Source organism: Micromonas commoda, chromosome 12 (genome assembly GCF_000090985.2).
Source record: "Micromonas commoda chromosome 12, complete sequence".
NCBI lineage: Eukaryota > Viridiplantae > Chlorophyta > Mamiellophyceae > Mamiellales > Mamiellaceae > Micromonas > Micromonas commoda.
In genome coordinates, this window is record NC_013049.1 from 473,563 (window position 1) to 495,754 (window position 22,192).

General features: G+C 66.6%; 12 protein-coding genes across 12 annotated transcripts; 7 read left to right on the forward strand and 5 right to left on the reverse strand.

Moving 5' to 3' along the window:
• Window positions 1–609: 609 nt before the first annotated feature.
• Window positions 610–1,884, forward strand: MICPUN_103468 (predicted protein; the record flags this gene model as incomplete). Its single annotated transcript, XM_002508989.1, has 2 exons — window positions 610–987; window positions 1,150–1,884. 2 exons carry the CDS (start codon window positions 610–612, stop codon window positions 1,882–1,884), a joined length of 1,113 nt encoding a protein of 370 aa, XP_002509035.1.
• A 118-nt stretch (window positions 1,885–2,002) lies between these two features.
• Window positions 2,003–3,619, reverse strand: HEMH (ferrochelatase II chloroplast precursor; the record flags this gene model as incomplete). The annotated part of the gene is made up of 1 exon (XM_002509227.1): window positions 2,003–3,619. The coding sequence occupies one exon, from the start codon at window positions 3,617–3,619 to the stop codon at window positions 2,003–2,005; it is 1,617 nt and encodes a 538-aa protein (XP_002509273.1).
• Window positions 3,620–5,669: 2,050 nt separating this feature from the next.
• MICPUN_109280 (predicted protein) lies at window positions 5,670–6,075 on the forward strand. Its single transcript, XM_002508990.1, has one exon. It carries the CDS (start codon window positions 5,673–5,675, stop codon window positions 5,997–5,999), a length of 327 nt encoding a protein of 108 aa, XP_002509036.1. The 5' UTR covers window positions 5,670–5,672; the 3' UTR covers window positions 6,000–6,075.
• Window positions 6,076–6,106: 31 nt separating this feature from the next.
• On the reverse strand, window positions 6,107–6,877 carry MICPUN_63111 (predicted protein; the record flags this gene model as incomplete). The annotated part of the gene is made up of 1 exon (XM_002509228.1): window positions 6,107–6,877. The coding sequence occupies one exon, from the start codon at window positions 6,875–6,877 to the stop codon at window positions 6,107–6,109; it is 771 nt and encodes a 256-aa protein (XP_002509274.1).
• A 237-nt stretch (window positions 6,878–7,114) lies between these two features.
• Window positions 7,115–10,819, forward strand: MICPUN_103465 (predicted protein; the record flags this gene model as incomplete). Its single annotated transcript, XM_002508991.1, has 1 exon — window positions 7,115–10,819. The coding sequence occupies one exon, from the start codon at window positions 7,115–7,117 to the stop codon at window positions 10,817–10,819; it is 3,705 nt and encodes a 1,234-aa protein (XP_002509037.1).
• A 55-nt stretch (window positions 10,820–10,874) lies between these two features.
• On the reverse strand, window positions 10,875–11,666 carry MICPUN_63109 (predicted protein; the record flags this gene model as incomplete). Its single annotated transcript, XM_002509229.1, has 2 exons — window positions 10,875–11,221; window positions 11,399–11,666. The coding sequence occupies 2 exons, from the start codon at window positions 11,664–11,666 to the stop codon at window positions 10,875–10,877; spliced, it is 615 nt and encodes a 204-aa protein (XP_002509275.1).
• Window positions 11,667–12,158: 492 nt separating this feature from the next.
• On the forward strand, window positions 12,159–14,858 carry MICPUN_86889 (predicted protein; the record flags this gene model as incomplete). Its single annotated transcript, XM_002508992.1, has 4 exons — window positions 12,159–12,486; window positions 12,592–12,733; window positions 12,779–13,058; window positions 13,206–14,858. Coding segments are annotated over 4 exons (2,403 nt in total), but the record flags the coding sequence as incomplete, so codon positions are not given.
• Window positions 14,859–14,944: 86 nt separating this feature from the next.
• Window positions 14,945–15,328, reverse strand: MICPUN_63107 (predicted protein; the record flags this gene model as incomplete). Its single annotated transcript, XM_002509230.1, has 1 exon — window positions 14,945–15,328. One exon carries the CDS (start codon window positions 15,326–15,328, stop codon window positions 14,945–14,947), a length of 384 nt encoding a protein of 127 aa, XP_002509276.1.
• An 896-nt stretch (window positions 15,329–16,224) lies between these two features.
• On the forward strand, window positions 16,225–17,880 carry MICPUN_66348 (predicted protein; the record flags this gene model as incomplete). Its single annotated transcript, XM_002508993.1, has 2 exons — window positions 16,225–16,836; window positions 16,954–17,880. Coding segments are annotated over 2 exons (1,539 nt in total), but the record flags the coding sequence as incomplete, so codon positions are not given.
• Window positions 17,881–18,491: 611 nt separating this feature from the next.
• On the reverse strand, window positions 18,492–19,241 carry MICPUN_63105 (predicted protein; the record flags this gene model as incomplete). The annotated part of the gene is made up of 1 exon (XM_002509231.1): window positions 18,492–19,241. One exon carries the CDS (start codon window positions 19,239–19,241, stop codon window positions 18,492–18,494), a length of 750 nt encoding a protein of 249 aa, XP_002509277.1.
• Window positions 19,242–20,079: 838 nt separating this feature from the next.
• MICPUN_87345 (predicted protein) lies at window positions 20,080–20,613 on the forward strand (the record flags this gene model as incomplete). The annotated part of the gene is made up of 2 exons (XM_002508994.1): window positions 20,080–20,220; window positions 20,278–20,613. Coding segments are annotated over 2 exons (477 nt in total), but the record flags the coding sequence as incomplete, so codon positions are not given.
• Window positions 20,614–21,476: 863 nt separating this feature from the next.
• MICPUN_98159 (predicted protein) lies at window positions 21,477–22,124 on the forward strand (the record flags this gene model as incomplete). The annotated part of the gene is made up of 1 exon (XM_002508995.1): window positions 21,477–22,124. A coding segment is annotated over one exon (648 nt), but the record flags the coding sequence as incomplete, so codon positions are not given.
• Between the last annotated feature and the right edge of the window lie 68 nt (window positions 22,125–22,192).

The window sequence follows — 22,192 nt, forward strand, 5'->3', positions numbered from 1 at the left end:
TTCCCGGGTCGACGCCGTCGGCGGACGCCGCGCGAAGAGCCGCGAACGAATGCAACGGGCGGCACACCGGCGCGAGGGGCGCGATGCGACGGCGGTGGTCCTGGACGCGCGGGGCGTCGCACGATGCCCACGCGGTCGTCGCGACGCCACCGCCGACGCGGTGGTGGAACCTCGCTCCGACCGCGACGGGGGGAGGCGCGACGGGCGGACGCGCGCGGATCGGCGTCGGCGGCGGTGTCCATCGGCTCGCGAGCATAGCCCCGCGCGCCACTCGCGCCGTCAGTCGGACGATCGCCATCGGCGCGCCACGAAGGGATGACCAACCCTCCCACGTCAGTCGGGTGTCCTCAGCTGCTCAGAGGACGATCGTCCCGTCCGATCGCGTGCCAACTCAGCAAAGATCTCCCGCGGTTCGCTTCGCACTCGGGCTCGCGCCCTGGTCGGGTTTCGGGTTCGGAGAGCGCCGCGATGGCCGCCCCTTGCGTCGCGACGGGCGCGGTGACTCGCACGGCGCCCGAGGTGGGTCGCCGGACGCGTCTTCCGCGAGCGCGGGGGGCCAAAACCTCCGGGAGGAGCGCCCGTTCGCGCGTCATTACTTTTTCCGCGAACATGGGCGCGGGAGAGGAGAGGGACAAGTACAACTCGCAGGCGAAGGAGGACGACGCGCGGCAGTACGGCGTGTGGGGCGTGGACGGGATCCGACAGCGGTCCGCGTCCTTCGCGAAGATGGAGGAGGACTGGGAACAGACGGTACGCGCATCGCCGCAACGGCCGTCCCAATCGAAGCACGACCGCGACCGCGACGTGGTGGACATCCGGCACTTGGGCGGAGCCGACGCGCAGGTGGCCAAGAGAAGCGACCGGTTCTGGAAGCGGGAGTGGTTCCACGACCCAGCGCGCGATGGCACCCGCATGGGGTACCACGCCGACGGGATCCGCCAAAAGTCTGCGTCGTTCGCGGCCATGACCGCCGACTGGGAAGACGCGGTGCGTCGGCGTCGTTCGCTGAAGAATTCGCCAGAAAACCGGCGGGAAAAAGCCAAAACCAAACTCGCCGCATCGCCCGAACCTAAACCCGAGAACCCAAACCCTGGGACCTAAACCTGACCGCCCCGATCCCGTCCCGTCCCACCGCGTCCCATCGCGCAGGTCAGCCAGGTGTGGATCAACGCCGGCGCCACCGAGGTGGCCACGCAGCGTTTGCTCATCCTCGGCGCCAAATGGCAGAAGGGGGCGCTCGGAGAGATTTACCGCGACCCGGAGGCTGTCTCCGTCATGGTCCGATCGTTGGAGTCCCTCCTGCCGGGCGCGAACCCCGCGGCGGTGTTCCACGGATGCCCCGAGGCGGCGCTCGTGTGCGTGGACAGGAACGCCCTCTCCGCGCAGCTCGTCGCGCTCAGGACCGGCGTGGGGATCGCTCGTTTCGACCTCGCGAGAGTCGTGACGCATTCGCCGTCGCTGCTGCTCGTGCGCGACGCGGAGAGGGAATGCGCGGAGAGCGCCGCGGCGCTCCGAGCCACCTTCCTCGGAACGCTCCTTGGGGACGAGGGCGTCGCCGCGGCGATCGAGGTGTGCCCGGCGCTGTTGGAGGCGCCCGCGGAGGACGTCGTCGGCGCGTTCGAGGGGTTCAGGGACGACGTCGGCGAGAAACTGGCCAACGTCGGGGGCGCGTCGTTTCGACTGGCGCTGGATCGACACGACGCGGGCGCCGGCTGTGTCGGCCCGTCTAGCGTCGGCGGCCTCATCGGCGAGATGGCGGACGGGGACAAGAAGGAGGCGGCGAGGGAGACGGGGATGAGACACGCGGTGGACTACGCGGGTCGCGTGGCGGAGCCGTACCTGCGACGGGCCAAGGTTGCGCGGGAAAAGGCGCGGCCGAGGTGACGATTACGAAGGTAGTCGGACAGCGGTCGGGGTCGTCGTCGTCGGTCATTCGTGAGCGGTTTCGCTTAGCTTTCCAATACACGGCCGGCTGCGCTCGGTTTAAGTTAGAACGCGCCATCTACTTGTGGAAGATGATGTCGTTGAGTCCCGCGCCGCCGCTGCTGTCCATGAGCAGCATGGTGGAGAGCAGTATCGAGAGGGCGACCATGGAGAACTCCACCGGTCCCCATTCCCACGGCTCGGGCTTCACGCCGAGCAGGTCGGTGACGTCGTCGGTCGACGGGACGTTCCGTACCCGGGAACCCGTCCCGGTCGGCATCATGGGCACGGGAGGCGTCGCCGCGAGGTCGCCTCGCACCTTTCGCTTCGTCGTCGGCGAACTTTCGTCGAGGGAACCCCGCAGCACGGAGCTCGTCGCAACCGCCGCCGCCAGATCCCCCTCGGACATCGACGCCGCCTTCGACATGCCGTCCAAGGACTCCACCACCGCGTCCGCGAGGTCGTCGATGAACACCGGGTTGGTGTCCAGCGCGGGCACCCGTCCCCACTGCTCCACGCCGCTCTCCTCGGCGAGCTCCCTGTACTCCATGTCAATCTCCTCGAGCGTCTCGATGTGCTCCGACACGAAGGAAATCGGCACCGCCACCATCGCCTTGGTCTTCTTCTCCCCGAGCTCCCTGATGACGTCGTCGGTGTAGGGCTTGAGCCACTCCACGGGCCCGACGCGGGACTGGTACGCCAGCACGTGCTCGTTCGCGACCCCCATCTCCTTCAGTCGCGCCATGATCAGCGCCACGCACTCCTCCATCTCCTCCTTGTACGGGTCACCCGCCGTCTCGACGTAGCTCACCGGGACGCCGTGCGCGCTGAAGAACACGATGGGCTCGTCGGGGGAGTCGAACTGACTGTCCGGTCTGTTCAGCTCCGCCTTGATCAGGTCCGCCATGGCCTGAACGTACCCGGGTCGCTCGTACCAGCTGGGAATCACCGTGTGCGACATCCTCGTCGCGAGGTACTCGTCCTCGCCGAAGATCTGCTCCAAAAGGCGAAGCGACGATCCCGAGGTGCTGATGGAGAACTGGGGATAAAGGGGCAAGACCACGAGCTTGGTGACGCCGTCCGCCTTGATCTGCTCCACCGCCTCCTCGGTGAAGGGCTTCCAGTACCGCATCCCGACATAGCACTTGGCGTTCTTCAAGCCCTTGGCGACGAGCGCAGACTGCAGAGCGTTTGCCTGCTCGTCGGTGATGCGCCTGAGCGGGGATCCGCCTCCGATTGACTCGTACGCCTCTCTGCTCTTGGGCGCCCTGGAGTTGGAGAGGAGCGCGGCGAGCGGCGACTGAAGGAACTGCAACGCGCCGGGGAGTCGGATGATGTCCGGATCGGCAAAGAGGTTGTACAGGAACGGCTGGACGTCGTCCAAGGTCTCCGGGCCGCCGAGGTTGAGGAGGAGGACGCCGACGACGTCCTCTTTCTCGTCGATTCGACCGGCATCCCATCCGGTCATCGACGGGTCAGAGACCGCGCGGGCGGCGACCCGCAGCCGGCGTCCGGGGTTCGTCCCCACGAGGCTCGAGCCTCGGGAACCCTTCGACTCCGAGGAGGAGGATTTCGCCGCGCGTCGCGCGCCCCCCGCGCGCGCTCCCGATCCCGCGACGCGCGTCGCGGCCACGCGTCTCGTTGACGTCCCAACCACGCCCAGATCGCCCCTGATTATCGCCGAAGACGCGCCCATCGCCGCGCTCACCGCCTCCGCCATCGCTCACTCGCTTTGTTTGCCCCTTTTTATGCGGGACTCTTCAGGGATTGACGTGTCCTCCCACAAAAAGCGGCTGGGCCCGTGGCGCCTCTTGGAGCCCCTCCGATCGCGCCCGTCGTGGGTTTGGATCGAACGCGGGCCGTGTTGTGCCCCGCGGGTGCCGATCGAAGAGACGCGAGGTCCGAACCCGGCCCGAGCCTTCGCACGGGTCGCCCGCGACTGTGGAGGCGGTTCGCGATTGCGGGAGGCGCTTTCGCTTTATGTGATCTTGAACCACGTCATTCAAGACCCCGATCCAATCCAGTTCGGGACGGATCGGTAACCAAATACCCGTATGCGTGAAATTATAAAATACAACGATAAATGCGCTCACGTCACAACGTGCGATCAGTCATCCTTCCGCAGTGAAAGTTTTGCAGCTCGCCGATCCGCTGCTTTCCGTTCGTTGCCGATCCTCCCCGCGTCAACAACGTGCGCCGGGGCGGGAATTGGACGAATTCCAGGTTGGATCGCGCCCGGTTGGGAGGCGCCGCACGCACTGAACGGGGGCGAACGGCGACCTCAGTAGCGAGCGCCCGGTACTCCGATCATGGCGTCTCGCTCCAACTCGCGAACTCTCAAGGGACTCAGGGGATCGTCGTCGTTGGGTCGCAGGGTGAGCATGGACTACAAGCTCACCCCCATCAAGCTCGCGTGCAAGGAGGAGAGCGTCGATTTCGACTGGGACGGGACCTTCGCGGACCTGACTCGCGGGTTCACCGAGGAGTTCACGGAGGTGGAGTGCCCGAAGACGTTGACGTTGCTGGACAGCAACACGGAGTGCAGACGCGCGGCGTCGCGTGTTTTCCGGCTGTGCCTCCGCGACGGCCCGTTCTACGAAGGCGGATCGTTGGCGTTCGAGGGATTCGACCTCGAGGAAGTGCGGGAGGGGGACACCATCACCGTGAACTTCGAGATGTACAACAGGTTGTTGGACACCCTCGAGGACGTGAAAAAACGTCTCATCCAGGAGAAGCTGAAAAAGGCGGAGAAGGCAGAGCGCGCAAAGGCTGCCGCCGAGCGGAGAAAGCTGGCGGGCCCGCTGACCAGGATGCAGAGCATCAGGGACCTCGGCCAGAAGAGCATGAAGCACCTCTCCATGAAGGTCGGCTCGTTCGACCTACGAAACATGTACGACAAGAAGGGCGGGAACCTGGACCTCTCGCCGGACGAGTACGCCAAGCTGGGGTTCAAGGAGAAGGTGTGGTACACGCTGGAGGAGCCCACGTCGAGCATCAAAGCCGCGCTCATCGCGACGTTCATGTCGACGCTCATCCTCTTCTCCACCGTCACCTTCTGCTTCGCCACCCTGCACGGCGTGTACCGCACGGATCAGCCCAAGGATTCGTTCTGGTTCGTCAGCGAGGCCTTCTGCGTGGGCGTGTTCACGGCGGAGCTCGCCGTGCGGCTGTGGGCCAGCCCCGAGCGTCGGACGTTTTTCGCGAATTACCTCAACGTCATCGACGGCGTCGCCATCCTCCCGTTTTGGATCGAGACGATCATGTTCGGCGCGACCGGGAGCGACACGGAGGTGCCCGGACTGTCGGTCCTGCGCGTGATCCGCATGGTCCGCGTGCTGCGGCTGCTGAAGATGTCCAAAGGAAGCGTGATGCTCTTCGCCGAGACGATGCAGAAGTCGTTCAAGCCGCTGAACATGCTCTTCATGATCCTCGCCGTCGTCATCATCGTCGCCTCGGCGTTGATGTACTTCATCGAGCGCGGCCGGTACAACTTCAAGATGCAGTATTGGGAGAGGCCGGTGGCGTACAGGTGCGCCGTGTACCTCACGTCCACGGCCGCGATTGGTGCCTCGCCCACGTACCAAGCCGGCGAGGGCAACGACTGCTCGCTCATCTCCGTCGCCGCCGATCAGCTCAGCGCCGGGTTCCTCTGCACGTACCCGTACAGGAAGAACCCAAACTGCGTCACCGTGTACGAGCAGTCGCCGTTCAACTCCATCCTGCACTCGTTCTGGTGGTCCTGGGTCAGCATGTGCACGGTGGGATACGGAGACGTGAACCCGGCTACCATCCTCGGCAAGACGTTTGGCATGATCGTGGTGGTGGTGGGCGTGCTGGTGATCGCGCTGCCGGTGACGGTCATCGGGAGCAACTTCTCCGTGGGGTTCAACAAGGAGGAGGCGGATCGCGAGATGGCGGAGAAGAAACTTCTGGTGGACGAGCGGAGACGTTTGGCGGAGGAGGCGGCGTTGATGAGGGAGAGCGTCAGCGGGAGCGAAACCTCATCGCCGAACTTTTCGCGGTTGCAGTCCCTCAACGACGACGGGGACTCGCCCGCTGTCCCGAATCGCGCGTAGGCGATTGGGGCGGCCTGACCGGCGCGCGCGGTATCACGGCTCGTCGGTTGTAATGTAAGAGTTAATAATTGACACGTGATTCGAGACGCGCTCCGTCGTCTCGTCGTTCAGTAGATGACCCTCTTCCAAGCTCGGTACTTATTCGGCCCCTCCGGGTTCTTGCACAGCCTAACCTTGATGGCGTTCTTGAGAACCTTCCAATCGCACCTCTCCGCGATGAACTCGTCGAACGTCCGCTCGCACCTGAACCTGAGGTGCCGTCCAACCGGCTCGGGCTCGTACGGGTTATCGGGGTCGTGCTCCTCGTCGACGTGGCCGATCACCTCCACCTCGAAGCTTCGGCTGTTTCTTTTACCAAACGTCACGTACACCCCGTCGCCCCTCGCGTCCGTATCCTCGCTGCTGATCCGACCGGGCGCGGCGAGGACGAGGGCGTCGGCGGCGGCGCGTTCTCTGGCGGCGGCGCCCCTCCCGTGCGTGGCGCCGACGCGTCGGAGCGGGAACGTGACGGTGACGTAATCGGACCTGTCGGCGTCCTCGAAGTAGTACTCCCGCAGGGGCTCGGGGGCGGGCGCGGACACGTGACCGGCGCGGCGGGAGACCGCGAGCAGGGTGCCCCCGTCCGGGGGCATCGGCGCGCGGGGCTCGGTCGCGGCCGCGTCGGAAACCCCGTGCGCGTAATAGTAGTCGCTCTTCTTCGCCAGGCTCGCGCGTTCACTCTCGTCGACGCGTGATCCGATGGGCGACGGGTCGATCTTGGTGCCGCAGGTTGGGGGCAAGGGCGCGGCGATGTCGTCGGTCGTCCTGCGCTCGTGCGCGTAATAGTACGAGCTACCTCCCGCGCGGTCGAGCGCCGCGTCGATCGGGCTCTTGGACATGTCGAACAGGGCGCGCGCGACGGAGTCTGCCTCGCGCGGCGTCGCCTCGCGCGAGCGTTTTTTGGAAAACGAAAAACGCCCGCCAAATCGCGGGCGGTTTCGCGAGGACCAGACCGTTGGTCAACGTTTAGGAGTATCGGCACCCGGCTCTTCCGTCTCGCACAACCGCTCGGCGCCCGCCGACCCATCGCCGGGGCATCCTCCGCGCCGCCGCATCGCCGCGCGTGGATACCCGCGATGGCGCCGAGGGCGGACAACGACAACCTCCACGTCGCGCACGTCGCCGAGCTTCCCAACGCGTCGCAGTGCGGAATCTCGGGTCCCCGCGCGGGAGTCGTGTACACGGGCAGCGCCGATGGGCCGGTGCTGTCGTGGTCGCCGTCCGACGGCAAGGCTTCCATCTGCGTCGAGCGCCCGAGGGACAAGCCCGCGTCGTGCGTGTGCATCGTCAACGGCACGGACTTGTGGGTCGGCGGCGTGGGCGGCGACCTCACCGCGTACACCGTCCGCGGCGCCGATGGGAAACCCAAGAAGGCTGTCGCCAAGGTGAAGGGCTTCGTCGCGCACGCGAAAGGGGTGCTGTGCATCAAGGAAATCGCGGGTAAGTTCAACCCGTTCGTGGTCACCGGCGGCGCGGATAAACACGTGCGCGTGTGGACCTTCGACGGCAGACCGCGCGCGGCGAGCGCGCATCACGACGGTGCGGTCACCGCGTTGGTGGTCTTCCCGGAGAAGGGCGCGCAGCCGGCGGCCATCTGGTCCGGCGGCGCCGACGGCAAGGTGTACGCGTGGAAGGACGAGAAAGGCGACGCCGCCATCGAGGGCAAGTCGGGCAAGTTCCTGACGGGCATGGGCAAGGGAGGGGTCACCGCCATGTGCGCGCACCCGGACGACACCGAGGCGTGGGTCGGATACGAGGATGGCCGCATCCGAGTCTTTGACCGAACGAACGGCTCGGTTCGGAGCGATTCGTCCATGCACAGCAAAGCGGTGACGTGCCTGGTGCCGATGGGCGATCACGTGTGGAGCGCATCGCTCGATCACCTCGTCGTCGCGTGGGACGCGCGAACGAAGAGCACGGTTTTCATCTTGCCGGACCAGGGCGGGAGCGTTAGGGACATGTGCCGCGTGGGGTGGTCGATGTGGGTGATGAACGATAAGTGCATCAACATCTGGGCGGCGGCTTCCAACGAGAGGGACCTGCGCATGAGGGTCAAGGCGATTAACGAGGAGCTCGAGAGTGAGAAGAAGGCGCGCGAGGCGGACAACGAACGCGCCGCGGATGAGAAGGAACGGCTCGAGACGCAGCTCCGCGAGACGCGGGAGAGGGCGGAGAAGGACCGCGAGGATGCGAGAAAAGAACTCGAAAACACCCGCGCCAAGGCTAACTTCCAGCTCGCCACCGCCAAGGCGACGGCGCAGCGAGTGAAGGAGGGCCTCGAGAACGAGCTCAAGGAGCTCGGCGAGTCGAAGGAGCGGGCCTTGGCGGATGCCAAGCGAGCCGCGGAGGAGGAAGAGGCGAGGCTGAAGGAGCAGATGGCGCGGGAGAAATCTCTCGCGGACGAGTACGCTCAGGGCATCAAAGACAGGGCCGCCGCGGACATCAAGCAGCTTCAGGAGGAGCTCGACGAGGAGCGCGCGCGGAGAAGCGGGATGGAGGCGGACAGCGACGCGGCGACCAAGCTCCTCGCGCAGGAACGGGACGAGCTCCGAAAGGATCTAGCCGAGGCGAGGAAAAAACTCAACGACGAGGAGGAGAGAGCCGCGCTTCTCGCGAAGCAAAAGGACGAGCTGCAGCTCGCGAAGGACGCGAGCGAGGCCGAGATGCGAGCCGACGCGGAGGAGGCTGCGAGGCGCGCCGCCGACGCCATCGCCGCGCTCGAGCGACGCGCGGGTAACGCGGAGGCCCGGGGCGACGAGCTGCAGAAAAACCTCGACCAATCGCAGGCGGACAAGGCGGACCTGGAGAAGCGCCTCGCCGCGGAGAAGGCTGAGCACGCCGCCGCGCGAGACGCCGCCGCCGAGGCCGCCGCCAGGGCCGCCGCGGAGAAGGCCGCGCTGGAAAACTCCTTAGCCGACGCCGACGCCGCGAGACGCGCCGCGGAAGAGGCGGAAAACGCCGCGAGGCTCGCCGCTGAAGAGGCTGACGCGAGGGCGGCGCAGAGCTCGACGGATGCCGCCGACGCCAACGCGCGAGCCGACGCCGCCGACGCGGAGAGCGAGGCCGCGCGCGAGGCCGCCGCCGCCGCGGAGGCTGCGCGCCTCGCCGCGCTCAAGGCGATGGAGGATGCGCTGTCGGATGCCGAGAGGGCGAGGTTGAAAGCAGAGGCGGAGGAGGCGGCGAGGAAGGAAGCGGATGAGCGGCGCCGCGCCGAGGAGGACGCGCTGCAAAAGATGCTGGACGAGAAACAGCGCGAGCTCAACGAGCTAAGGAGACTGCACGAAAACGCGCACCACGACGCCGGTCGCGAGCTCGAGCGTCACCTCCGCGAGATTGAGCACCTCAAGCGCCAACTCGAGGAGGCTGAGGCGAGGGCCAAGTTGGGGTTGAACAACCCGGCGCCGCCGAATGAAATCTTCGAGCTCCAGCGCCGCATCATGAACATCGAGGCTGAGCGCCAGCTGGAGCAGATCGAGAAGGAGAAGGCCAGGCAGTTGCGGGAGGCGGCGGAGTCGCGTCGCATGGAGTGCGAAGCCAAACTGCGACAGGCGGAGGTTGAGCTGGCGAGGTCTAGGACAACGATTGAGCGCGTGGGGTCGCTCGAAGCCGACCTCAACCGTCTCGTCGCGGAGAAGGCGGAACAGAAGCGAAGGTTCGACGCGGAGCTTCGCGCGGCCACGACGGAGGCGGACAGGCGGGGAAATAAGCTCGAGGCGGAGCTCAGATTCGTCCAGAACCTTCTGGAGCGCAAACGGGACAAGAAACGGGCGCACAAGCGCCGCGGGGAGGAACTCGCCAGGCGGCTCGAGGAGGCTGTGTCGATTTCCAAATCCATATCGGCGGATGCGGAGCGCGAGATGCACAAGGCCAAGGCGCTGGCGACCGTCGAGGCCAACGCGGAGATCGCCAAGCGCGCTAAGGAGTACGAGGCCAACGCCGCGACCGCCGCAGCCGCAGCCGAGAACGCGGCGCAGCTGTCGGAGATGCTCGAGCGAAAGCGCTCCAAGAAGCGAGCGTACAAGCTCGCCGCGACGGAGGCCAAGGAGGAACTCATCAAGCTCAGGGAACAGTTCACGCGCGCGTCGCTCGACCGCGATAGGACCCAGAAGGCGCTCAAGATATCCGTCGCGAACGCGGAGAGCGCGGATAAGGCGTACACGCAGCGCGTGACGGAGCTCGAGGATGCGCTCAAGCAGGCCATGCGCGATTACAAGAACCAGAGCGCCGAGATAAAAAACTTGAAAGCCGCAAAGCTCAACGCCGAGCGAGGGTACGAGCACGTCCGAGTCGAGAACGAGGGACTGGCGCAGGCGCTCACGAAAGCCGAGGAGGCGGCGAGGTACTACGAGCAGAGCGCCGCCGATTCGGCGATGGAGGCGAGCAGGGAGAAGGTTCGCGCCGAGGGTGAAATCGCCAGGCGGGAGTACCTCCAGAGGTACGCCGCAGCGGAGCAGGAATCGCGTCACATGAAGCGATCGTTCGATCAGAGGCGGCAGGAGGCGAGGGGGGGCGGGTTCGGGGGCGGGGGCGGGGTGGTCCCGGACGACGACGCACTCCCCGTCGGTGAGAACGACGAGAACGCGGATAGGGTGGGCGAAAGGAGCCGCGACGGATCGAAAGGCGTCGCCGTTTCGGGGCTGGACCCGGCGTCTGACCCGAACTACGTCCGTCCCGCGGGGATGAGCAGCGAGCACGTGGAACACCGACGGCGGTACGAGCGGCGGATCAAGGAAAATCGGTACGGTGACTTCGACGTCATTCCCCAGTGGCACGAGCGTTGACCGGGTTCCCCGGCGTCGTTTAGTTTAGTAGACTTTATTGACGTCGACGAAGTTGTCAATACGGGTATCGACGGCCTTTCTCCAGGAACTTGAACTCCGCGGGCGCGGTCTCCACGTCGTTCGGCGCCTCCTGTGTCATGTCCACCGGGTCCGCGAAAGGATCCTCGAACATCTGAATGACGTAGTCCTTTGGCTGGCCCTTCATTTTCGGGTAGAGCCGGTCCACCTCCTGCAGCACAATCTCCTTGCGCTGGATCAGCACCGTCTTGGCGATGGCGTTGGACTCCTTGTCGGTCTTCCCTTTGGGCACCTGGAGCATGGCGACGCCGTTCCAGGTGACGTTAAGCGGGCCGGTCTTCTTCGTGAGCACGTTGTAGGTGGCGATGTCGTCGCCGATGTCCTCTGTTTCGTGGATGGGTCCGCGGTGGGTGGGTTTGGGGTCCGGTCAGCGTCTCGGCCACGACGGGGAGTCGGCGCCTGGCGGTGGGGAAAAATAGATAAGGCTCCCGGGGACGGTCACGCGGGCCGCTCGCGGCGGGGCCCGAGAGCCGACGGAAGGAGGCCGGTCGATTCGTCGACGGCACATCGACGGTACCGTCGCGTGTCTGCACGATTCTCGACGGGTCCGAGGGTACTCACTCGCGAGTCCAGGCCACCCATTCATCACGTTCTCGTCCATCTCTTTCACCTCGTTGTCCTTCTGGTACTGCTCGTCGAACTCCTTGAAGAACGCCGCCTTCTTGCCGCGGACCACGACGGAGCCGCCGCGCCTGACGTGAGCAGCGCGGCGGAGCGATGGGGCGACCGCGGGGGTCGCCGATGCGAGAGACACGGTCACGCACGCCATGTTGGCGGGTCGCGAGCGATCGATAAAGTGGCTTTTGTGTCGGTGACGTGGTCCCTCCCTCGTGGCGCTGCGCTCTGCTGCGCGCGCGGCAGCTCGGCTCGGAAGAGCTTTTTTCTGGGACGGCACCCACTCGAGCAGGGCGCGAGGGAGGCGCAGATCTCGCGATGGTCAGCGCGGACGAGGTGTTGCGTCCGGAGGTGTTGCGCGATGCGGTGAGATTCCGCTCCCGAATCCCGGGACCCCGGCGCGACGTCCCCAGCCCTCACGGCGCGCACCCGCGAGTATCCTCGGAAGATCCCGCATCACGTTCGCGCCAACTCTCCTCGCCCGCCCGAAGCCGTCACGCTCACCGACCCTCGGTCCCCATCCCCCCCCCCCCCCCCGACGCAGATCGCCGCCGTGGAGGAGCGCCGGGTGGTCGGGCTCGGTCGCGCGGGCGACGACGCCCACGCGTCATCGCGGAACGAGCGCCCGAGCGACACGGACATCCTCATAGAGGACGTCTTCGGGTATCCCGCGCCGGGCAGCCTCCACCCGATCGGCTTCCAGTGGTCCCCCGACGGCGCCCTGCTCGGCAACCTCTTCTCCCCGAACGGCACCCTCGTCCGTAACCTGTACGCGTACGACGTCCGCGCGGGTGCCCAGAGGCTCCTCGCCACCCCCGCGCGCGAGGCGTACGCGGACGAGGCGCGCCTGCCCGACGAGGAGAAGCTGCGACGCGAACGCACGCGAGAACTCGGCTTGGGCGTCACGCGCTTCGAGTGGGCGTCGCGACGCGCGAAGGGGGAGGCGCGACGGCTGCTGGTGCCCCAATCCGACGGTGCGTACGTCCTGGACGTGGTGGACGACGACGCGCCGAGGGTGGACGGCGACACAGCTGTTTTAGGCGTCGACACGGACACAGCTGGCGGCGACAAAAACACAGCTGGCGGGGACAAATTAGCGGCGAGCGAACCGAGGCTGGTGGTGGACTCCGGGGATAACGGCGCCGCGGTTCTCGACGCGAAACTGTCTCCCGACGGTAAATGGGTCGCGTTCGTCCGCGAGAAGGAGATCCGCGTCGCGCCGTGCGACCCGTTGGACGGCGACGACAGGGACGAGGCCACGGACAGGGACGTGGTATCGGACGCGTTACCCAGCGCGAGGGTCACCTTCGGCGCGTACGGCCGCGACGCGACGACGCACGGCCTCGCCGAGTTCATCGCCGCGGAGGAGATGGACAGGCCGGAAGGGTACTGGTGGTCCCCGGACGGGCGCAAGATCGCGTTCGCGCGGGTGGATGCGGGGACGGTGACGCCTTACCTCATCGAGCGCGCCGACGGAAGTTCGGAGCGGCACAGATACCCGTTCGCGGGGGGGACAAACGCGCGGGTGACGCTCGGCGTGGTGGACGTATCCCCGCTGGTGGACGCCGCGACCGACGCCACGAACGCCTCACCCGACGCGTCGCGTCGCGGGGATGGGATATTCAGCCGGATATTTGGCCGGGGCGAGCGCAATAGCCCAAGGGACGGGCGGGATCGGTTCTTCTCGCGGGAGAACCCGCTCGATTTCGACGTCGTCTGGCTGGACGTGGACTGCGGGCCGGGGAACGCGCGTGGGGACGAGGAGGAGTACCTCGCCAGGGTGGCGTGGTCAGCCGACTCCGAACGCGTCTTCGCGCAGGTGCAGAGACGGGACCAGCGATCGGCGTCGTTGATTCGCGTGGACGCTCGCACGGGCGAGCGATGCGACCCGGCTCCGCTGGTGATAGAGTACCCGCCGGCGGGTTGCGGCTGGGTCAACCTCGCGCCTCCGAGCGCCACGTTTCGCGAGCTACGTGGCGAGATCGCGGATCCATCGGGGGTCATCCGGGCCGGGGACTTCTTGTGGGGCAGCTGGAGGACCGGGCACCTCCACCTGTACGTGCACTGCGGGAGCACCGGGGTTTGTAAACGGGCCGTCTCCGCCGGTGACTGGTCCGTGGACGAGCTCATCGGCGTGGACGAGCTGTCGGGTCACGTGTACTTCACGGGCGCCGCGGACGGGCCGCTCGAGAAGCACCTGTACCGCGCGCCGCTCTGGGGACCCTCCGCGGACGACGGCTCTTCGACCTCAGCGTCGATGGCGCGTCTCACCCCGCGCGCCGGCTGGAACCTGTGCTCCATGGACGAGGCGTGTACGAGGTTCGTGTGCGTGCACAGCGCGGCGGACAAGACCCCGACGGTGACCGTGCACGAGACAAAGGCGACGGCGACGACGACGACGGTCGAATTTGGAGACGAGAGGGCTGCGTGTTCCTCTAAAGTGCCATTCTTGTCCCCGCTGCTCGGGGAAAGGTTTCGGCGTTTAGCGCCGCCGACGCCGTTCGAGGTGACCGCCGCCGACGGCGCCACGAAACTCCACGGGGTGGCGTACGTCCCGGACGAGCGCGTGCACGGCCCGCCGCCCTATCCGTGCGTCGTGAGCGTGTACGGGGGTCCCCACGCGCAGACGGTTCAGAACGCGTGGCACCTAACGACGGACATCCGCGCGCAGTCCTACCGCTCCAGGGGCATATGCGTGCTGAAGCTCGACAACAGGGGCAGCGCGAGGCGCGGGCAGCGGTTCGAGCGCGCCATCTGCGGCAACCTCGGCGCGGTGGAGGTGGAGGACCAGGCGCGCGGGGTGGATCACCTGGTCCGGTGCGGCGTCGTCGACCCGACGCGCGTGGGCATCTTCGGGTGGAGCTACGGCGGGTTCCTAGCAGCCACGGCGTTGGCGCGGCGGCCGGATGTCTTCGCGTGCGCCGTAGCCGGAGCGCCCGTCACCGCCTGGGAGTGGTACGACGCGCACTACACCGAGCGTTACATGGGCACCCCCGACGCGAACCCCGACGGGTACGCGAACGCGTCGGTGATTGGACGGTGCGGGGACGTTATGGGGAAGGTGCTCGTGGTGCACGGCGTCGTCGACGAAAACGTGCACTTTCGTCACTCCACTGCGTACGTCGCCGGGCTGGAACGGTGCGGGAAGACGGCCGGGGACGGGTACGTGTTCATGCCGTTTCCCAACGAGCGACACGTCCCGCGGGGCGCCGCCGACAGGATGTACATGGAGCGATCGATGCAAGCCTTCTTCGAGGCGAACCTGATACAGGTGGACGGTGGACGACGGGGCGCCAAGTCGGAGGATGGCGACGGGATGCCGGTGACAAACACTGCGCCCGCGTGAGTGCACACTTCAATCGCCGTCTTCGCGTGTGTGTTAAATCGACCCGTCGTACACGTATCGTGATTCTATCGCAAGTTTCTTCTCCCTCACTTCTTGGCGCCCTTGGCGGCGGCTTCCTCGGCTTTCCGCTCCGCCATGAGACGCTCGAGCGCCGATCCCATGTCGGCCCCTCCCTTCTTCATGTCCTCCTCCATCTTGGCGCTCTTCGCCGCGCCGTCGTCCAGGACGTGACAGATGGGATCGCAGTCGTTGGCGTACTTCACGTTGGCCAGCGCGGGCGCGGGCGCGAGGTTGAGCGACACCGCGGCGACGAGCGCCACTCCGACGGACGCGACGTTCCTCTTCTTATCCGCGGGGGGCGGCATGGTCGGACGCGCCGCGGCGACGCCGGTGGATTTTCGCCGGGGAGCGCGCGCGGTGGATGTGGCGACGGGCGCGAACGACGCGATGGATGCGGCGACGGCGTGCATTCTTCGTGCGGTCCTGCTCGGCTTCGTGCGCGGGGTCGGTGTGAGGATCGCGCGACACGTCACCTTTTTGTCACCTTTTTCGGGGCCGGGCTCGGCACTTGAACTTTTCGTAACTCGCGGGGTGGCGAGCCCGTCAGCGCGACGCGCGCGGCCTGCACGCGGGCGCGATGGGCGACGACGATGGCTTCGTAATGAATCTCGCGGGCCTGGACGACGGGGACCACGACGGGCCCTCCAAGAAGGGCAACCCGCGCAAGCGCACCGTCATGAAGCCCGAGCGCAAGGGGCGGCACCGAGGATGGGCGGGCAAGCGCGCCGACATGGTGGGCAAGGCGAACGCGTCAACCCGCGGTGCGCCCGCGGGTGGACGAGGCGCGGGTCGCGCGGGTCGCGGGGGCCGCCCAGGCGTCGGCGCAGCCGGCGGCGGCGGCGGGCGCGGCGCCCAGCCCACGGACTGGGCGCCCGTCGACGCTTCCGCTCCCGAGCGCGCGGCGGCGGCGGCGGCGGCGGGGACGGACGAGAGGGGCGCGCGCGGCGGGAGCGACGGGCGCGGCGGCAGAGCCCCGGGCGCCGCACGCGGCGGGAGGGGTGGTCGAGGAGGCCGAGGGGCCCGGGATCGCTCCGACGACGGCCTCGAGGTGGCCGCCAACGACGACGACGATGACGACGGCGACGAGTTCAACCCGAACGATTGGGCGTCGCTCATGCGCAAAGCCGCGCGCCCCGACGTCGACGGCGACGGCGTCGTCGTGCCCGCGGCGCTCGCGAACGCCGGGCTCAGCGACGCCGCGAACGCGAGGGTGTTCGGCGCGGACCCGAGCACGTGGGAGGGCGCGGGGCTGCCGCAGGCGTTCGTCACCCACCTGAGGGACGCAAAGACGGGGTACAAAAATCCGACGAGGGTGCAGCAGCGGGCGATACCGCACATCCTTCGCGGGGAGGACGTCCTGATCCGCGCCGAGACGGGTTCGGGGAAGACACTCGCGTACATGTGCCCGATCTTGGCGGCGCTGGGCGGGATCGTCCCGAGGATCACCCGCGAGGACGGCACGAGGGCGCTGGTCATGGTGCCGACGCGGGAGCTCGCGGCGCAGGTGCTGGACACGGCGGCGAGGCTGGGCAAGTGCTACCACTGGGTCGTGTGCGGCGGCGTGATGGGCGGCGAGAACAAGCAGAAGGAGAAGGCGCGTCTGAGGAAGGGCGTGAGCGTCCTGGTCGCCACGCCCGGTCGCCTGTTGGACCACCTGAGGCACACCACCGCGTTCAGAGCCGACTTACTTCGATGGCTCGTGCTGGACGAGGCGGATCGGATGCTCGACGTCGGCTTCGAGGAGGACCTGAACGCCATCCTCGCCGACTTGAACCGACGAACGGAGAACGCGGGGGAGCGGGGAACGAGGTGCACCGCGCTGCTGTCCGCGACGTTGACGGCGGGGACGAGCCGATTGGCGGATCTGGCGATGGTGGATCCGGTGACGATCGAGATTGATCCGGAGGAACCCGAGTACGTGTCCGAGGATTGGGAAAAGGGACAAACCGCGAAGAACGCGGGTGACGAGGGAAAGGGAAACGTACCCGGCGCGAAGACCACCGACGCCGCGGCGAACGGCGCGAAGACCGCGGAGGAACTCGCCCTCGCCGACGCCAAACAGATGATCGTGCGCATGCCCGAGCAGCTCAGGCACACCGCCGTCGAGGTCCCCGCCAAGTGTAGGCTCGCCGCGCTGGCGGGGCTGCTGGCGGGGTGGATGCAGGGCGCGGTCCCGAAGGTGATGGTGTTCCTGTCGTCGTGCGAGTCGGTGGAATTCCACTACAGGGTCCTGTCGTGGCTCGCGTCGGGCGGCAAGGCGAAGAAGGGGGCCAAGGGGCCAAGGGGAGCCGGCGACGTCGACGCGGGGGGATATTCCGTGTTTCGTCTCCACGGCGTCCTCTCGCAGACCGACCGCCGAGCCGTCTACCAGGGCTTCAGCAAGGCCACCGCGGGGGTGTTGCTGTGCACCGACGTGGGCGCGCGGGGTTTGGACTTTGTCGGCGTCGGCGCCACCGTCCAGGTGGATCCCCCGTCGGACCCCACCACGTACGTGCACAGGGTCGGTCGAACCGCTCGACTCGGCGCCGAGGGCGAGGCGGTTTTGTTTCTTCAACCCCGCGAGGTCGAGTACGCGACGGTGCTGGGCGATCTCGGCGTGAACTTCTGCGCGGCGTCGGTGCCCGCGATGCTGGACGTGCTGGATGGCGCCGCGGGTGGCGGGGGAGGAGGAGGGGATTTCGAGCGTAACCCTCACCTCCATCCCGCCGCGCAGAAGCTCCAGCGGAAACTCCACGCGGAGGTGTCCGGAGATAAGGAGTTGCTCACGCTGGCCAAGGACGCGTTCAGGTCGTACGTTCGGTCCTACGCGACGTTCCCGAGCGACATGAAGCACATCTTTCACGTCAAGAGGCTGCACCTGGGCCACGTCGCGAGCGCGTTCGGGTTGAAGGAGGCGCCCGGCTTGATCGGCAAATCCGCGACGAGGGAGCGGCTGCAGGCGGCTAAGGACGCCAAGCGCAAGGAGAGCGTCAAGTTGAAGAGGGAGGCGTCGCAAAAGAGGAAGGCGAAGGCGGCGGGGAAGATGGCGCCGAGGAAGGCGGCGAGAGGGACGATGGTGGGCGCGGCGTAGACGTTGTTTTAACGATTGTCGCACGAAGAATATCGCATCAAACGGGGAACAAAACGCCGCCTCGAGCGAATGCGGTTTGCACTTGAGGCTCACGTTCACCGACTCGTCCCTCGTTTCGATGGATTGAGAAAGTCACCATGGAGTACAATCTTCACGAAAGGAAGGGGCGAGTCGTTGAACAACCCACAGAAACAGCTTTCAAGTGCAAATGCAAGTGCAAGACGAGGTGGCGCCTCGTTCCCGCGTGTTGACGTCATCCCGTGTTGATCAGGGCCCGTGTTGACGTCATCCCCGATCCCGGGTACCCTCGCCCCTGACTGCCCCCGCCGGGGCCATACGTGTCATTTCTGCCGCTCGAGCCCATCGTGCCCCGCTCGAAGGCACCGGCGAAGCCGTACATCGCGATGAGCGTCGCGAACACCACGAAGATCACCGTCAGCCTGTAGTAGATAAGGAGCTGTCGTAGCTGTCATACATCGTCCACAGGACCGCCGCCCAAAACGTCAAAATCGAGAGGACGAAGCACCAGTGCGCCAGCGCCACGGGAATAGAATTCCAAAGCTGCGAGAGGGAAGTGCCGGGTCGAAAGCGGCGAGTGCCGTGTCAGCGCGGTACTCGCCGCGAAACAGGATCGAGATGGGGCTCGGATGCCGGTCCGGGAGACTCACCCACACCACCGCGATTACGGGTCTAGAAACGAGCCAAATAAGCCAGACGACTGGGTTGCGACTCCCCCAACACAGCCTGGCTCCCCTCGGGTCGGCGTCGTCGAACGTGGGATCCTCCCTCGGATCGTGGTCGTCTTCGCCGTTCACGCGCAGCAGCGCCGCCCTCGCGCGCCGCATCGCCCGATACTCCTCTCCCTGCAGCTCGGCGATGGGGTCGAGAGCCGTCATATCCTCCAGGCACACCTCGCACGTCACCGGCTTGGTCTTCTTCACCTGGACGTACTCCCACGCGCACGCCTTGTGCATGTATCCGGACTTGCACGCGCACCCGAGCCGAAGGGACTTGCCGTCGCGGATGGAGTCGAGCGACACCGGCTCCAGGCAGATGCGACAGAAGCGTTCCTCGTCGGCGTCCTCTTCGGCGTCCTCCGCGGGTTCCTCCTCCTTCGAGGGCTCGACGACCCTCGTCGCTTTTCCCCCGTTCGGCGTGGGCTCCACTATGATCTCGCCGAGCTCCACTTCATCCCCATCGCGACCGGCGTCGACGCTCGGTGCTCCGTTCGAGCGATCCCGTCGCCATACCATGGCCCTCCACGCCGCGCCGGGCGCGCTCGCCCCTTTGGCACGCGAGCGAAAAGCGAAAGCGACGGGTGTCTTGGCTTTTCGGCTCTTCCGAGGTGCCCCGACGGAACTTTCAACAAAATATCTGCGACATCTGGTAGATCTGGCCCGGATCGAGCTCGTACGGCTGCGCAGTCTGGAAATTGGATTTCACCGAGATCTGCCGACGTGGCCGGTGCGGAAAAGTGAAAAGAGCTTTTGTTAGCGAACGCAAACCACGGAACGCGTCGCCGAGCGAACGTCCCGAGGTCTCAACAGCTCACCCGACACCGCGCGCCACATCGCGCACCGTCCAAAAGGCCACGCCGAAAGTTTCGGCCCGAACCAAGCTTCGCGCAGAGTGCCGCAACCCGCACTTCCGTCCCATTCTTGACGGAATGTTGCGATTTCTCCGGAACTCCTCCTCGAGACTGGGTGCGTCCTCGCTTTACGAATAAGAGTCATCCAAACCCGATTATTCGCCGCGCGCCTTCTTGTCACGCGACGAAGACTCGTTTGGAGTCGCGAACGCCCTCCGGGGACGTTCGGACGCCTCGTGGGAGCGCGTCTCCGGGGTCTCCCTTCATAACGAACTTTTGCCGGGAGTCTGGAGGGAACACTTTTTCGCGATCCCGCTAAACCAACCATCCCCCTTGCCCCCGCAGGCGTCCTCTCTCGCCGAACGTTCGCGACGTCGAACCAACCGCTCGGCCCCGTCGTCCCATCCGAGTCCGCCCTCGGCATCGCCGCCGTCATCAACCGCAAGGCGCGCGTCGCCAACGAGTTCGCCGACCTCAGGACAAACACCGAGGACCTCGCGCTCGGCTTGGAGAAGTACACCGTCGGCGACCTTCTCCTGACCAAGTCCCTCGAGGACCGCGGCACCTGGCTGTGGTGCGACGAGAACGTTCCCGCGCTCGAGGCCGTGCGGACCATGACCAAGGCCAACGTCGGCGCCCTGCTCGTCATGCGATCGTCCGTGCTCGACGTCGACAACGACGGCGTCGTCTCCGCCGAGGAGCTCGTTCGCGGCCGGTGGGAAGACGCCGTCGCCGGGGTTCTCACCGAGCGCGACTACCTCCGAAAGGTGGTGGCGCAGAACAAGGACGCGAGTACCACCGCCGTGGGAACCATCATGACCGACAAGAAGCTGTACGACGTGGCGCAGACGGACACGCCGGTGCTCGAGGCGCTTCGCAGAATGACCGAGGGCCGACACCGACACATGCCCGTCGTCAACGCCAACAGGACGATGGCGGGCATGCTCTGCATCGGGGACGTCACGAGGATGGTCGTCGACGCGCATCGTGCGGAGGTTCTCAGGCTCAGGGACTACCTCGCCGGCGCGTCCTACTGACGCCGCGGCGCGAGGGTGGAAGGAAGGGTAAATTATATTCGAGGCCAATCGAAAATGTAAAGGAATCTGACCAGTGTTCGTGTACTTTTTTGAGCTCGATTCGGCAATTCGAGCGAGATCTTGCCTCGTTTTGTATGTCAAACACTCAGGAAATGGTTCGTGCGGATAAGCCTCGGCACCTCATTGGCCTGGCTCGGCACTGCCGGCACATCGGTTTATCTCTGGTCCGACTCCGACCCATCCTCCGCAGTGGTCGGTGCGTCCCGAGACGACACCACGGGTGACACGCCTCAGCGCGTCCCTTACATCACACAGGGTTGACGCTCGAGCGGAGCCCTCGAGTAACGCATCGGTCAGCGTCGCGGTTGGAGCACACATCCATCCTTCTCCCGGCAGGTGACCAATAGTAGCCAGTGGGTGGCGGGACACGTGGTCTACGCGAGAGATAGATGGCGGTCGGAGCGATGGCGATGACCGCGTCGGCGTCGTCCGCTCCCGGATGCGTCGCGCGCGCGGTCGTGCGAACGACCTCTCACCGCGCCGCATTCGTCGCCCCGGCGGCGGCGAGACGCGCCGCGAGCGCGAGCGCGTTCGACAGAATCGTCGCGGGACCGTCCTGGGGGGTTGGGGGGTTGCCCACCGCACCGCGCGTGCGCACCGCGGGCCCGGCGCGCCGGACGGTCGCGCGGTCGCCCGAGGCGGCCGCCGCGGGCATCTCCGCGCCCGGAACGGGCGACGGCGCCGCCCCGCAGAGGAAAGCCACCGGCAAATCCGCGGTGGTGCTCGCGGTGGTGCTCGCGGCGCTGTCCTGGGCGGGCTACCTCCTGACCCAAAACACCGTGGTGGGCCAGGCTGCGTACCAGGCCCTCGCCAAGACGGGATTCACCGCCGCGTTCGCGCTCATCTTCGTCAGCGAACTCGGCGATAAGACGTTCTTCATCGCGGCGCTGCTCGCCATGAGGCTCGGTCGCTTCACCGTCCTCACCGGCGCCGTGTGCGCGCTCTCGCTCATGAGCTTCATCTCCGTCGCCATTGGCAAGTTTTTCCAGCAGATCCCCGCGGCGATGACCACAACTTTGCCCGTGGGCGAGTACCTCGCCGTGGCGCTCCTGCTCTTCTTCGGCGTCCGCACCCTCAAGGAGGCGCTCGACATCGACGAGGACGGCGACGACGAGGACGGTGAGCTCGCGGACGCGCAGGAAGCCGTCAGCAAGAGCGCCGGCGCGGGGAACAAGAAGACGGGCTTCATCGCCGGGTTCTGGGAGACGTTCACGCTCGTGTTCATCGCCGAGTGGGGCGATCGTTCCATGCTCGCCACGATCGCGCTGGGCGCCGCGCAGTCGCCCCTGGGCGTGGCGCTGGGCGCCTCGGTCGGTCACCTCGTGGCGACGCTCATCGCAGTCGTCGGCGGGGCGCTGCTCTCGGAGAAAATCTCGGAGAGGCAGGTTGGCATCACGGGCGGCATCCTCTTCATCGTCTTCGCGGTGGCCACCCTCGCGGGGGTGTTCTGATTGGGCTCTAGTGTTTCGATTGTTCGGGGCGTCACGTGACGTTCGCCCCTGCGCCTCGAGGAGGAGGT